The sequence below is a fragment of the Eulemur rufifrons genome, chromosome 1, assembly GCF_041146395.1.
Source record: "Eulemur rufifrons isolate Redbay chromosome 1, OSU_ERuf_1, whole genome shotgun sequence".
Taxonomy (NCBI): Eukaryota; Metazoa; Chordata; class Mammalia; order Primates; family Lemuridae; genus Eulemur; species Eulemur rufifrons.
In genome coordinates this window covers 1,214,405-1,229,230 of record NC_090983.1, presented here as the reverse complement: position 1 = coordinate 1,229,230, position 14,826 = coordinate 1,214,405, and the positions used below count along the sequence as shown (strand labels likewise).

The 14,826-nt window shown below is 63.9% G+C and overlaps 1 protein-coding gene across 1 annotated transcript; it reads left to right on the top strand.

Annotated features, from left to right (window-relative positions):
• The first annotated feature begins 13,098 nt into the window (after positions 1-13,098).
• Positions 13,099-14,033, top strand: GPR35 (G protein-coupled receptor 35). Its single transcript, XM_069465428.1, has one exon. The coding sequence runs from the start codon at positions 13,102-13,104 to the stop codon at positions 14,020-14,022; it is 921 nt and encodes a 306-aa protein (XP_069321529.1). The 5' UTR covers positions 13,099-13,101; the 3' UTR covers positions 14,023-14,033.
• The last annotated feature ends 793 nt before the right edge of the window (positions 14,034-14,826 follow it).

The window sequence follows — 14,826 nt, the reverse complement described above, 5'->3', positions numbered from 1 at the left end:
GCAGGGCTCCCTGGGGATGGTTCTCATGCTCTGGGAGCTGCACCCACAGAGCCGCTCTCCCGCAGGGCAGGATTCGCAGCCCCGCCTCTCCCAGGGGCACGCACATAGCGGTTCCGGCTGCCAGACGCAGGGTTTCTGCACAACGACAGAATCTGACCTGTCTGCCTTATCTGTGTCAACTTCCTGCAACTCCAACCCCAGCCCTGACGAGAGCTGTGCGGCTGTCACTGACCTCAGAGGAGGAGGAGGGCGTCAGAGCCCACCAGCTCAGGGTCTGGCCTGGGTGCTCGCAAATGTGTGCTGGAAAAAAAGAACAAGTGGATGAGGGTGGCTGGAAGAAGCTGGCGGACGGCGGGCTACCCCGAGACCCTGCAGGGTGGTGGGTGTGGGAGGGGAAGCAGGGCTGAGGGTTCTGGGGGAGGAGGGCCGGACAGGAACACCTGCCCGCCCTGCTGGTGTGCAGGGGGGTGTGGCCGGTGCGTGTGCGCACGAGAGCCTGGCTGGCTGCAGACTGAGAGTGCGCGAGCACCAAGTAAAGACCCACAGCCTCTTCCTGATGCCCCAGGTTGACCCTGACCTGGCTCTAACCCTGCCTCTGATCCAGACCTCACAGTGACTCCCATCCTGTCTCCAGCCCAGCCCTCATTGCACCCTGGGAGGGGCCGCTGTGCTCCCTGCCCCGCCCCTCCGCTGCCCGCCTTGCCCCAGACCCGCCACCTGCAAACGCAGCCCGCCGCCCCCTGCACGAGTGCGTGGCCTTCCTCACTCCCGCAGCCTGTCAGCGTCGTCCAGGCCCTGGCCTTGCCCCTGCCTCCCCAGCCCTTTGGTCCCAGGTACGTTGTCCCAAACCTTGCGCGTGGAGTCCCGGCACACCAGCCGTCCCCAGGAAAGAGCCCGGGCTGGCCATTCCAATTCTCTCCTCTTCAGACACCCCTGGGGGGCTCGAGCCAGTTCCTGCCCCCCCCCCCCGGCCTTGGTCTCCCCACCTGTGCGGCACGGGCTTGGGGCTGGGGTGTAGAGGCTGCCACCCAAGTGAGCCGGCGGAGGCAGCCCAGCCCCCAGTTCTGAGGAGCCCTCTGCTCTGCAGGGTCCCCCCCACACCCGTGTGGAACGGGCTGCATCTCCCAGGCACTGGTGGTCCCGGCCGGCGCCCACCTGCGTAAGACCCTGTGGGGTGGGAGCGGTCAGCAGGATGCGTGCATCCTGCTCAGGCTCTCCTGGGCTGACAGTTCCATCTCTCCACCCGAGGGCTCCTCCCATGGGTGTGGCATGGCAGAAGCGTGTGTGTGTGTGTGTGTGTGTGTGTGCGCATGCATATATACCCGTGTGTGCACGTGTGTACATACGTGTGTGCATGTTTGTGTGTGCACATGCACATGTGTAGCTGAGCAGAAGCTGTTTTGCACCTGCCACCCCAGGCCTGTCAGGTCCGAGTGCACCCTGCCCTCCTGCGTGGACGGCACCGAGCACCCGCTGCCGAGTCCTCTCTCGGCTCGCTGGGGCCCCGGCGCCTTCTCCATCTGCCGCCCGGCTGCCGAGACTTAGGGGTCACTCGTTTCAGGGCCACTGAGGAGACCCCGTCTTCTCCTGCGCTGCTGTGGAGTTAAAGGAGAAGTCACAACATACTCCCGCACTTTCTGTGGGTGGCAGTGGGTGTTCTGAGCTTTGACGGTAGCAATTGTGCGACACAGAAACAGGCAGAAGCGTAACGAGCCCACGTGGCCTTCACTCCACCTTGGCGACGGTCAGATGGTGCCGATGTGGCTTCACCACGCTCCCCGCCGCCCACCAGCCCAGCACGTTTGGAAACAAAGGCCAGACATTATGTCATTTTATCTACAAAACGTTCGTTATGAATAAAAGATAAGGACTTTGAAAGCACCTGGCCGCAACAACCCTCACCACGCCCCGCCGAGAATCGAGCACTTGGTTGGTTTCGGCAAACGCACAGTCAGTCTTCACGCTGCCCGTCGCGCTTCTGAAGAGGAGCGAGGCGGACCTTGCTCGGCACCGCCGTGCGGGGGAGGCACAGCTCCCATCTCACACATCAAAAAATAGTGGCCGATTTGACTGAGTTGGGGTCGAGGAGTCTGGCTTGAGGCCCAGATCCTGGGTGTGGCCTTTCAGGCCCAGCCACAGGCCCGCAGGGGAGGTGGCCCGGCCCGCGCACTGCCCCTTCCCACCAGCCCCTGCCACCTGGAGGCCTCCTCGGGGGCTGGGCTGAGGCCTTTCCCCGCACTCGTGGCCTCCCCCTCCTCCAGCCCCACTGCAGGTCCACGAAAAGGCGGAGTCCTTGGACGTGAGACAGATGGTCCCCGCTGCCTGCCTGTGTCGTCCCGCGGGGAGAAGGGGACACCGAGGAGCTGGCACCTTTCTCTTTTTGCCTCTCGCCTGCGCTGCCGCGAGGTGCGACTGTGACCTTGGCTCATTGCGCTGACCGGCCATAGCCACGGCAGCCGCCCGACGGGGTCCACGTCCAGCCTGCACGGCCCCCATCTCCACTCGCCTCCGGGGGCTCCCGTACAGGTTCCTGCAGCCTGGGCTTTGCTGCCCGCACCCCTCCAGTGCCGCTCCGCCTGTCCCCCTGCCCGCCGTCCCCGTCACGGGTAGGCAGCCCCCGGCGCTGCGCCGGGCTCCGGCGTGATTCTTCCGAGTGGGGTGTCCGGTGGTCTCTGTGCCGCCTCAGCCAGTGAGTGGGGCGGGGCCCCCGGCAGGGCCAGGACGCTCTCTCCTGGGCTCGGAGCCACTGATGACCGCAGGTGGCAGGCAGCCGCCAAGCCTCCAAGCCCCCTGCGATCCCTGCCTCCCGGCATCCTTGGAGCTCCCTCCCCCGCAGGGCGGCCGGACCCCCCAACTCGCCTGAACGCAGCAAAGGCCGAGCTGCAGCCCCTCTGCTGAGACCAGCTGGCCCCTGTCTTGGGTGCATTCGGTCCCCCTCGCTCTGAGGGAAGCCAGTTGCCATGTTGTGAGCCGCCCTGAGAACAGGCTCAAAGGGCCAGGACAGGAGCTCGGGCAGGCGAGGCCGCCCGGCTGCCCACCACGAGCACAGCCCTCCCGCAGCCCCACGCGGGGGCCTCGGCCCCAGCAGGCACCTCGATCACTGAGGACCCCGCTTAGCTGGGCCCGGACGCCTGACCCACAGAGACTGGGAGATGATAGCTCTTCCTTGTTTTAACTGTTCGTTTCAGAGGTAGCTCTCTGTGGCGTGGTGGACCGCAGACAGGCCACAACTGGCCTCGGGCCACTAAGCATGGAATGTCCGGTTTCCCTAAGCACCAGGTTTGACAGTTGCTGTCTCTGATGTCTCACTTTGACACTTCTTGGTTTCTTTTTTCCTACTCTGAAGGTACCTCCTCAGTCTTTTAAACACACGTTTTGGTTTGTGATTATCTTTCACATTTTTTAAAGCAATTTTTGTGAAATCATGGGTAAGTCAAAAATTTGTGTTATTTTTGAATATGAGTTCCATCATGGAACCAGTGCAGTGCGGACAGTTTGAAAAGTCATTGAAGAATTTGGGAAGGATGCGGCTAATGAACACACACAACGTGGATGGTTTGAGAAGTTCCATTCTGGTGATTTTAATCTTGAAAATGAGCCTCGTGGGCGACCTGAGACCCAGGTGGATGATGATGAGCTGAAAGCTGTAGTGGAAGCAAATCCATCTCAACCTACGTGTGAACTAGCAGCAAGGTTTGACGTTACTATTCCAACGATATTGGACCATTTGAAACAAATCAGCAAGGTAAAGAAGCTGGATAGATGGTTCCACGTGAATTCAATAAGCGCCAGGAGAGAAATCATCCCGAAGCTCGCCTTTCTTTGCTGTCATGACATAAAGATGAATCATTTCTATACCACATTGTTACGTGTGATGAAAAATAGATTCTTTTTGACAATCACAAGCATTCGGCACGATGGTTGGATAAAGATGAAGTGCTGAAACACAGTCCAAAGACAAATATGCATCAAAAAAATCTAATCCTATCTGTTTGGCGTCCAGTGCTGGTATTATCCACTGCAGCTTCGTGAAACTTGGTCAATTGATTACAGCGGACGTCTACTGCAGCCAGCTGGACAAAATGATGAGGATGCTTGTGATTAAGCAGCTGAGATTGGTCAACAGAGACAGGCCAATCCTCTTGCAAGACCACATGATGCAAAAAACAACACTGCTGAAACTACAGAGGCTGGACTTGGAAACTCTCTGTCATCCACTGCATTCACCAGACCTCGCACCGACTGACTACCACTTCTTCCAGACTTTGGGCCACTTCTTGCAAGGAACAATATTCTGTTCTCAACAAGCTGTTAAAAACACCTTTCGCAATTTCATCACCACTGGCTCTGCAGGCTTCTTTGCAGCTGGCATCAACAAGCTACTGTTAAGATGGTAAAACCGTGTGGATAGTTTAGGCGCATGCTTAGATTAACTGTACTGCTTCTTGTTTGAGATATAATAAAACAAACTTTTGATTCAAAATGGGACATTTCATATTTAATGACCTAGTATAATAGATGATGGATACTAGTCCTAGTTTCATTAATTCAAAGGATTTACAAAGCAGTGATATTCTGATTCTCTCTTCATTCAGTTTATTAGCTGAAGTATATTGTGAAGAGAAGGTTCTCTTCCTTACCTGTGTGGCCATGTGGGGTGTAGTTTGCAGGGGAGGCAGGATAAATGCCTGGTTCTATCCCTCTATTTACCAGTTTTTAAAATAATGAGCTGCTTACCAGCATCTTTCAAAAGTGACTCATGAGTTTCTAAAGCACAATTACAAATTCATGAAGTTAAACTTTTAAACGTTCCAATTCATTGAAATCATCGTCCTTACTGACTCTCAAATCATCCCATCTTTGTCCGGCGCAGCCCGAGTGGTTCGGTGCCTGGGTCCCTCCGACGTGCCCCCGGGCGGCTGTGACCACTGCTGTGTTCCCTGGCGTGAGAAGACACGTCATGCACGGTTTCTCACCCAGGCTGGACAGCGCCCAGCTCTCTAAGGGGCACCTATTCCTCTCAAGGGAAACCGTATTGAGAGACCACAATCTGGATATTTGCGTGCTTGCTGCTACTGGACTAGTTGTTTTTAGGCCTTGTCCCTAGACATAACTAAGAAGTATCTTTTTAAAATAAGACACATTATGAGTACAAACTGATACTTCCTATTCAAATTCAGATCTACACAGTTTTACTTTTTTTTCTTTTTTGAGACAGCGTCTCGCTGTGTTGCCTGGACTAGCTACAGTGTAGCGACACGGCTGCCCGCTGCCAGAGGGTTCCCAGCGGCTTCTGGAAGCAGCGGAGGCCCCAGGTGCAGGAGCGGGAGCTGTGGGGGCGAATGGGCCATGGGGTGGCCGTGGCTTGAGGTCCAGGTCTCGAGCATCCGCCCCCAGCCAGAGGGAGCCCCCTCCTTGCCCTGCCGGGGCCGGGCGCCTCGAGGCACCTGCGGGCTGGGCTGAAGGGACCAGGAGGAGGGAGGCCGCCCCTGGGGTCCAGGGCAGAGCCCAGCAGGGCAGGCAGTCACCAGGCGCCTGTCGGGGTGTGGGCACCGGAGGGCAGGGGAGGCACGGGGTGCCTCGGGGTGCTGCATGCGGCCCTGCAGACTGCCTGGTGACCCCTCATGACCCCTCAAGGTGTGCGCTGCCCCCGCCCCTGCGCACCAGGCAGGGGAGGGGCGCGGGTCTGCCCTGCGCCAGCGGCACTTCCCTTACTTAGCTTTGGCTGTTCTGGGGACACTTGTTTGCCCCCCTCCAGCGTGGCACCGGGGTCCCAGAGGGGCGGGGAAGCTGGGCCTCCAGGGGCACTGCGGGGTCTCAGGCCAGGTGGGCACTGAGGCGCCCCACGGGGATGGGTATCAGGTGAGAGAGGTGGTCCTGCGGGAGGAGGCCCCAAGATGTCCCCAGCAGTTTCTGCAAGGGGAGGGGGCTAAAGGGCTCGGGCATAGGGCCAGGTCCCGGGCAGGGGCAGGAGGGTCGCTGGCAGCCGGGGGTCTGGACTCTGCCCCTCACCTGTGCCCGGGCTCCTTCCAGGTGGCAACACTGGCTGCTGTCCACTGGGGCCCACGCCCCTCCCCCACCTTGGCCTCCCTGCCACCCAAACCCAGCCGCTCCCTGTGGCCCAGCGTCCTCGTCTGCCCACACCAGGGATGGACTTCGCTGTCCTCCGACCCTTCCAGAGCCGCACACTAATGTCTCTACTTTATACACTTTTCTTTACGGAAAATTTCACATGCACACAGAGTGGGCCGTCTGGGACAGAGAACACGTGTCTTCGTCACCCTCAACAGGGTCACCCCGGCCACGCCTGCCTCGTCTGGCACGTCCCACCCCACCAGGAGCCTTTCAGGGACTCAGACACTCGAGGACGTGTTTCTGCAGACGGGGGGTTGTGGGGTCCGGCCACAGCCCTTCGGGCAGCCACAGACACAGAGCTGATTCTGTGACCCGTCGACCCCCCTGCGGCTGTTGGGGCCCAAACGAGGCCCCACAGCGTCCAGCTGCCGCCTTGGCACCTCTGTCCCCGGCCGTGTCTTCGCTCGCTGGACTCCACAGAGGCGGGACGTGGCTTCTCCCGGGGCTCAGAGGCTGGAGGGCAGAGCCCAGGGCCTTGGGCTCCATGGAGCTCCAGGGAGGGGCCGTGCCCGGGAGCTAGTGAGAGGGTGGCCGTGGCCGTGGCTGTGGCCCTGGCCGTGGCCTCGAGGAGGCTGCGGAGGTTGGAAGGAGCTAGAGCAGGAGAGGGAGGGGCAGCCCCAGGAAGGGAGCCGTGGGTGCAGAGGAACCGACGCTTGCCCCAGTGGCTTCCCCTCCCCTGCACCCACCTGTGGCCTCCCGTCTCCAGCACCCTGTGGGCCGCACTGGCCCACCCAGCACGGTGACGGTGACAGTGACGGGGACAGCGGACAGCGGAGGCGGGAGCGGCTCCCCCTCACTTTAGGGGCGGGTGTTTCCCAGCAGGACGTGCACTCCCAGACCTGGGTCTGTGACAGGGGAACAGAAAGTGCTGAGGGTGATGGGGAGGTGGATTCGTGTCCTCGTGTCCTCGTGTCCTCGTTTCCTCGCTCACTGCTCTCAGCTGAGCAGCGCCTGGGGTGCAGAGGACCCGCCGGGGCTGCCCCCACTCCTGGGGGGGCCAGTGAGGCTCTGGCCTTGAGCACAGCAGTTAAGGGGGCACCCAAAAGACAGTCATCAAGACAAAACAGCGACACGATAATCTAATGCATCAAAACGGATGCAAAAATCCCAAGGTGTCAGCATCTTAGCCTCCTTTGGGGTGACCCAGCTCCCCGGTGCTCTTCCCGCAAGAGGTTCATCTACCTAAGGGCTGTGCAGGGACCGCCCAGGACCGGGGGAGGGCAGGACGCCTGGGGCGGGCCCCGCTGTGCTGCTGAGGCCAGGCCTGGCCTGGAAACTGAGACCTGCCCAGCAACGCCCCGGCCTCTTGGACCCCCAGGGACCCAGGGGCGTAGAGGGACCCAGGCAGGCCCAGCCCCCTCCCACCCAGGCCGGCCTTAGCCGGCCACTGACGTTTATTGAGCACCTGCTGTGTTCCCTGGCCGGAGGTGCCGGGTGGCGTCTGCCACCGTTTATGGGTCTGCTCTGGGCCAGGTTCTGCTGCGGGAGGCCGGGGGTGCCCTGCAAGCTCCCACCTAATATATAGAAAGTTATTTTTTTCCTCCCCTTATAATTTTTTTTTCTGTTTTCTTGCCGCCATCCTCATTTGCCGGCAAAGAGCTATTTTAATCAGCTAGAAGTTCCGTGGTAAAAATCAGACGGTGCGAGGCTGGAAACTGGGTCAAGGGTGTAGCTGCGGGGAGGGGGGGCGGGAGGGCAGCCTTCTGTGGCCCCCAGGGCGCCGCTCTAGGGGCGGGAGGGCCTGAGGGGGGCAGAGGCGGGTGTGGGCGGAGAGAGCCACCCCTCATCCCCCGGCAGACAGCCGGTCCACGAGCTCAGTTTCTTCTGGAACCCACTGGGTCCCCTGGCCCCTGCCCGAAGGGTGCTTCCACGTCAGGGGGCTGGACCTGGTGGGGACGGCCTGCCCCCCAGGCCACTGCCAGGGAGGAGTTGGCAGGGACCACGCCCCGTTGAAGGGTGACATTGTCTTCGGGGGGGCTTGGGCTGGCCTAGGCGGGGGCTCTGCAGGGCCACACTCCTGCCCGGGGTGCCGTCCAGCTGTGCAGCTGCCAGCCCAGCCACAGCTGGAAGAAACACACCTGGGGAGACGCCCCAGCCCTGCAGTTGGGGGTCCACGTGTATGTGCGCTGAGCCTGTCGGGCAGCGCCTTCCGCTGACCCCAGAGGGTTTGGGGTGAGGGCAGAGACAGGGTGGATGGAAACCATCTGAGCCCCAAGCAGGAAGGAGGACCCCCAGCCCTGGGCAGCACGGCCCCTGGTGGGATCGCTGGGCCTGCGGGACAGGCAGCCGGCAGGAGCTGGGCCGGGCAGACAGGGAGAAGGCGGAGGCCAGGCCAGCGGCCTCTGCAGGTGCCTGGCCTGAGGTCGGGGCCTGGGCGCTGGGCTCAGAGCTCCGCCAGCCACACCCCTTCCCTGGGAGATTCCACCGCAGATAAGAGGGAGGGGGTGGGGTCTGCACCCAGAGGGGAAGCCTGGGTGGGCAGAGCAAAGGTGCCTGCCCAGACCTGAGGGGCGGGGGGAGTATTCTAGAAGGGGCAGGGGTAGTCTGGAAAGGCTTCTGGGAGGCAGGTGAGAAGGGGCAGGTGGGAGGAGGAGGAAGAGGGGTCGGCTAACGAGAGAGGGGCAAGCACGCAGAGTCAGCCGCACGTCCGGCACTGGCCGTCTGGGCCGAGTGGGTCTGGGCGTCCTTCTGGGCACCCATGTTGGTAGGTTCGCCCGCCAGGGTGCGTGTGCACGCAAGTGCGTGGTGCCCAGCGAGCGTGTCTGCGTGAACCCACAGAGCGACCGCGGCATCCTGCTGCTTCCTGCCAGGGAGCTGGGCGTGCGGACTCCCATGGGGGCGGGGGTGGGGGTGACCGAGGCTGCAGGCCGGCCCTGGGAAGTCCATGCCTTCGAGAAATGACAGGGCAGAAAAGCAGCGGCTGGGAAAGAGGAAGCCTCCCCAGCGCCCTGGAGCTCGCTGGCTCTGCCGCTTCTCCCTGTGCCCAGGCCCACGCCTGGCCTGACAGACGTGCCGGTTCTCTGCAAGTGTCAGGCGCACGGCCGGCACCCCACTTCCTTCCCCAAAATCCCCTCACCCTGCACACCCAAGCTGGGCCCCGCGCAGGCAGTGGGGAGTCCTGTCCTCCCCCATCTGGTGTCATCGCTCCGCCCAGCACTCCCTGCCGCGAGGAGGGGCAGAGTCGGCACAGTCTCCCCCACTTCCCGGGACCCCCTACAGGTGTCCACAGCACCGCGCAGAGCCAGGCAGCCGGCAGGTGAGCACCCCGGGCCGGGGGTCCCAGCAGGCAGACGTGTGTGGGGGTCTCAGGGTAAGATGAGGGTGGGGGGGGTCTCAGAGTGGAGTGAGGGTGTAGGGGGGGGTCTCAGGGTGGGATGAAGGTGGGGGGGTCTCAGGGTGGAGTGAGGGTGTGGGGGAGTCTCAGGGTAGGGTGAGGGTATGGGGGTCTCAGAGTAGAGTGAGGGTGTGGGGGAGTCTCAGGGTGAGGTGAGGGTTTGGGGGGTCTCAGAGTGGAGTGAGGGTGTGGGGGGGTCTCAGAGTGGGATGAGGGTGTAGGGGGGGGTCTCAGGGTGGAATGAGGGTGTGGGGGGTCTCAGGGTGGAGTGAGGGTGTAGGGGGGGTCTCAGGGTGGAGTGAGGGTGTAGGGGGGGTCTCAGGGTGGAGTGAGGGTGTGGGGGAGTCTCAGGGTGAGGCGAGGGTGTGGGGGGGTCTCAGAATGGGATGAGGGTTTGGGGGGTCTCAGGGTAGGGTGAGGGTATGGGGGTCTCAGAGTAGAGTGAGGGTGTGGGGGGGTCTCAGGGTGGAGTAAGGGTGCGGGGGTCTCAGGGTGGGGTGAGGTTGTGGGGGGTCTCAGAGTGGGATGAGGGTTTGGGGGGTCTCAGGGTGGGGCGAGGGTGTGGGGGGTCTCAGAGTGGGATGAGGGTTTGGGGGGTCTCAGGGTGGGGTGAGGGTTTGGGGGGTCTCAGGGTGGGGTGAGGGTTTGGGGGGTCTCAGGGTGGGGTTTGGGGGGGTCTCAGGGTGGGATGAGGGTGTGTGGGGGGGCCTCAAGGGGGCGAGGGGAGGGTGTGGGGGTCTTGGAGCCTGGTTGGTGGGACTGGCCGTGGGAGCTCCGTGTGGGGTTGAGACTGGGGACGGGGTGTCCTACGTGAGGGCATCGAGCTGTATGTCACGGCCTGTGACTGCTTTGAAACCCTGGACAGCAACTGTCCGAGTCTGTTCTGCTGAGGCCTCCGCGGGGCCTGGCCACGGCTCTGCAGCCCACTCCCGGCCCCCACGTCTTGGCCAGTGGACGGGGTCCCCGGGCCAGCGCCAGGCTGCGGAGCCCTGGGCAGTGTGGAGGGCCCCGTCCAGACAGCAGGGACAGTGGGGAGGACGCTGTGTCCAGGCCTCCCACCCAAGGTGGCAGGTTTCTGTCGCGATGGCGCAGACTGGGGGGGCGCTTGCCGCCTGCCGTGTGCGGAAGCCGCGGCCCGTGCTGCTGCCAGAGGAGGAAGCAGCCTGGAGCCGGGCTGTGGCTCCTCTTTCGTGACAGCCCCCGGGCAGGAAGGGGCAGGCCCATCTCAGCGGCCCCGGGACCACCAGCTGACGGCCCAGGGTGTCTGTGGAGGGACCAGCCGAGCATCTGGGGCAGGAGGCCAGCTGGGTCCGCGTCTTGGACACAGATCTGTGTGCTAGGCAGGGGCAGGAGGGGACATTTGCTGGCGGGGGTGGCTTCCGGGACCCCACACCATCCGGGCTGGACCCTGGGACTTGACTCCCGGACTTTTCTGGGAGGCCCCCCCGGATGACAGGGGGGCGCGCAGGGCGCTCTTTCCTTGGACTCTCCTCCCTGGTAGGCCGGTGTTCGTTCCATCACAACTGGGACATTTTAAAAACTGCAGGTAGAGTTTTTTAACATTTCCCCACAAAATATTGGGCCACACTGAGGTTAACTGGAGGGTTACAACCCTGGGTGTGTGTGACCCATTGGCAGAGGGGGGACTGGGGGTACAAGGGGGCCGTGGAGAGGGGGGCTCGGGCCCAGGAGGGGCCGCCCCAGGCTCGCAGCCACCGCGCCTGGCCTGTGCCCCTCCCCAGCCAGCCTGGGGGGTAAGAGTAGTGAGGGCTCGGCCTGGACTTTCATGCGGGTGGGCCTCAGTGGGCAGGGTGGGCTCACGGATTCCGGGGAGCAGCCCCTGCCCCACCAGGTCCAGGTGCTAGGTGCTGCGGCTCCCGAGAAGGGGGCTCCCGGGGCCCTGAGCAGGCTCCAAGGACCAGCACTCCGGTGGGCTCCGCAGGGAGCGTGGGACACACAGGGAGGGACGACCCCAGCCTTGGTTCCAGGGGCTCCATGGGGGGCGCTCGGAGCCTGGCTTGGCTCAGGGTCCCGCAGGACCAGGGTGGGGTGTTGCTCGTGAATCGGAGAGAAGGCAAGCGGAGCCCTTCCGGAGTACGGAGACAGCCACCCGGGCGCAGAGAGCCAGGCGTGGTCGCCCACGGGGTGCGGGCGCGCGTGGAAAGCTGAGCGCTGCCAGCCGTGCCACTTCACTCGGCGGATGTGGCATCCACAGAGCGCGTGCAAGGGGTGGGCTATGCTCTTCCTGGCTGACATCTGCCTCGCTGGCGGGCTGTGGGCCTGGCGGTTCCCAGGGGCCACCGTGCAGGAAACGAGCCCCCGCCCCAGCCCTGATGGTCAGTCACGGGGCTAGGGTATTCTTCCCTCCCCCGTGGGGGCTTCCGTGCTCCCCAAGGCAGAGGGAGGAGGAAGACGGAGGAGGCAGAGGGAGGAGGAAGACGGAGGAGGCCTTCTCCTGTGGACTGAGTCCCCCCTGCCTTCCACGTGCCTAAAAGGGCCAGCAGGAAGCCCCTGCAGGGACAGTGACCCTGGCCAGCCCTGGGGGGAGGCCACCCCCACCCCAGCCCCACCCCTCCAGGTCCTTCCTGGAACCAAGAGGGTGGAGCCCATGGCTGGCGTGTCCCAGGCTCTGGGCACCTGCTGGCCCTGCCATCTCACGCCACTCCACGCGTGCGATACCAGCACCCCTTACGACGGGGAGCCAAGGTTTCCCCAGCTTGGAGAGGCTGAGTCAGGTGAATCCATCCATGCCCCGAACGTCACGCCCCTGCCCAAGTCCGCCCGGGGCTGGTCTTGGCCCTCCTGGGCTGTGCCGCAGAGCACATGCAGGGCAGCGAGAGGCCACACGGCCGGCGGAAGGGTGGCCTTGCTGGTGCTCCTGACAGCCCGGGTGGACACTCAGCTCCACCCCAAGGCTGCCCTGAGCAGTGTGGTGAGGGCCTGGGGGGAGGGCTGCCCACCCTGGCTGTGACCCCTGGGAGCTCCAGGGGTGGACACTGTGACCCCAGAGGTGGCCTGGGATGGCACCCCAGGCCGATCTCAGCAGGCCCCCAGAGCGCAGGCTGGGCGGGGTGCTCACAGGTCGCAGGAGGGAGACCAGAGCTCCCCGCTGGCCTGGGCCTCTGCTGCCAGCCCTGCCTGCCGGGGCGCAGGTGTGGGCCGAACGAAGGCACCTCCTGCGGCCAGGGCCTGGGGGTGTGGGAACCACCCTGGGCTTTGTCCCGGAGCCAGGCCTTCGCACCGTTAGGCCGGTGGCGCCCCCTTGGAGCTCCCCCTGCCAGGCGGGCGACGGCCTTTGAGCCCCTGCCCAGGACTAGAGTGCTGGAGGGCAGGGCCCCCTCAGCTGGGGACCGGAGTGGGCTTTGAGCTCCTTCTGCCCAGTAAGAGGCAGACGAGGCTCTGGAGACCGGAGGGGTCTGTGTCCAGCCCTGGGCCTGCCGGGTCTCTCTGAAGGCCTCGGTTTCCCCACCCGTCCAGTGGGCTGGGGTCAGACCTGGAGGCTGACTTGGAGTTCTTCATGGTTTCTGTGATTTCCTTGGGAAGGCGCCCCTCCCCCACAGCCTGGCCAGAGTGGGCGGGGCCTGCCCTCTGCTGACCCCCGCTCCCTTCTGCTTGTGCTGCAGCCCAGGACCATGAACGACACCTGCGGCCCCCCCGAGTGGCCCCCGCCACTCAGCTACGTCTTCCTGGCCTACCTGGGCACACTGCTGGTGCTGGGCCTGCTGCTCAACGGCCTGGCGCTCTGGGTGTTCTGCCGCCGCATGCAGCGGTGGACCGAGACGCGCGTCTACATGACCAACCTGGCGGGGGCCGACCTGTGCCTGCTCTGCGCCATGCCCTTCGTGCTGTACTCGCTGCAGCACACGTCCACCGACACGCCGCTGTGCCAGCTGTCCCAGAGCATCTACCTGACCAACAGGTACATGAGCATCAGCCTGGTCGTGGCCATCGCCGTGGACCGCTACCTGGCTGTGCGGCACCCGCTGCGGGCCCGCAGCCTCCGCTCCCCGCGGCAGGCCGTGGCCGTGTGCGCCGTCCTCTGGGTCCTGGTCATCAGCTCCGTGGTGGCTCGCTGGGTCCTGGGCATGCAGGAGGGCGGCTTCTGCTTCGCGACCCACTCCCGGCACAGCTTCAAGACCACGGTGTTCTCGCTCATGGGCTTCTACCTGCCGCTGGCCGTGCTGGTCTTCTGCTCTCTGCAGGTGGTGACCGCCCTGGCCCAGAGGCCAGCCACGGACAGGGGGCAGGCAGAGGCCACCCGCAGGGCTGCCCGCATGGTCTGGGCCAACCTGGTCGTGTTCGTGGTCTGCTTCCTGCCTCTGCACGTGGCGCTGACGGTGCACGTGGCCCTGGGCACGCAGACCTGTGCCGTCAGCAGGGCTCTCGGCCACGCCCTCTTCTTCACGAGCAAGCTCTCGGACGCCAACTGCTGCCTGGACGCCATCTGCTACTACTACATGGCCAGGGAGTTTCAGGAGGCGTCTGCCCTGGCCGCGCCCCCCAGCGCCAAGGCCCACAAGAGCCAGGACTCCCTGTTCGTGACCCTCTCGTAGGAGGCACGCCGTGGGCGCCGTGGGCACCGTGGGCACCGTGGGCACCGTGGGCCAGGGCTGGGGTCTCCGGAGGTGCCCCCTCTCGGGGGAAGCTGTGGGCAGCAGCAATCCCTACACGGGCCCTGAACTGGCTGTGCGCTGGGGCCTCTCTAGCAGCCCAGGCACGGATGACCCAGGCACGGATGACCCGGGGACAGGGACAGAGACAAGGGCAAGAGGACTGAGGCCTGAGCAAGGCCGATCCCAGGGCCCTGGGCCAGGCCACACACCTGCCACCCGGACTTGGCACACCTGGGCAGGTGGGTCCCTGCAGGGTGGGGTGGGGCCTGAGCGCCAGCCTCCCCCCGGAGCAGGAATAAAGCCGCACAGGAGCTGGTCCTGGCAGGGCCCTCCCTGTCACCTGCACTCAAGTGGCAGGAGGCAGGCAGGGGGCATGTGACTCGGAGGGCAGGGGACATCTCCCAGAGGACTCTCTGGGGCTCTCTACTTGGGGGCTTGCTTTGGGCCCTGTCACCTCTCCTCACCCATCTGGAGAGCGGGTGGGGCGTTGGCTGCTCTCGCAGGACTGCGCTGGGGCCCAGGCAAGGCTGGGACGGGCTCAAGCCCGTGGAGGGCTGCGCGGCTAGGCTGGGGGGCGGCAGGGACCAGGCAGACACGGGGAAGTCCGGGCCTCCAAGCTCAAGCTGGAATGACCGGAGCTTTCCAGAGGACTCCTGTGGGTGCTATGTGGAGCAGGGCCTGGGCTCAGTTACCAGCTCTGCCACCTCACACTGTGTTCCGGGCACCACCCCTACCCTGTTGTCC

Bases quoted from the DNA above. Each gene is read 5' to 3' on its own strand.
- GPR35 (XM_069465428.1), top strand. From the start codon at position 13,102: ATGAACGACACCTGCGGCCCCCCCGAGTGGCCCCCGCCACTCAGCTAC.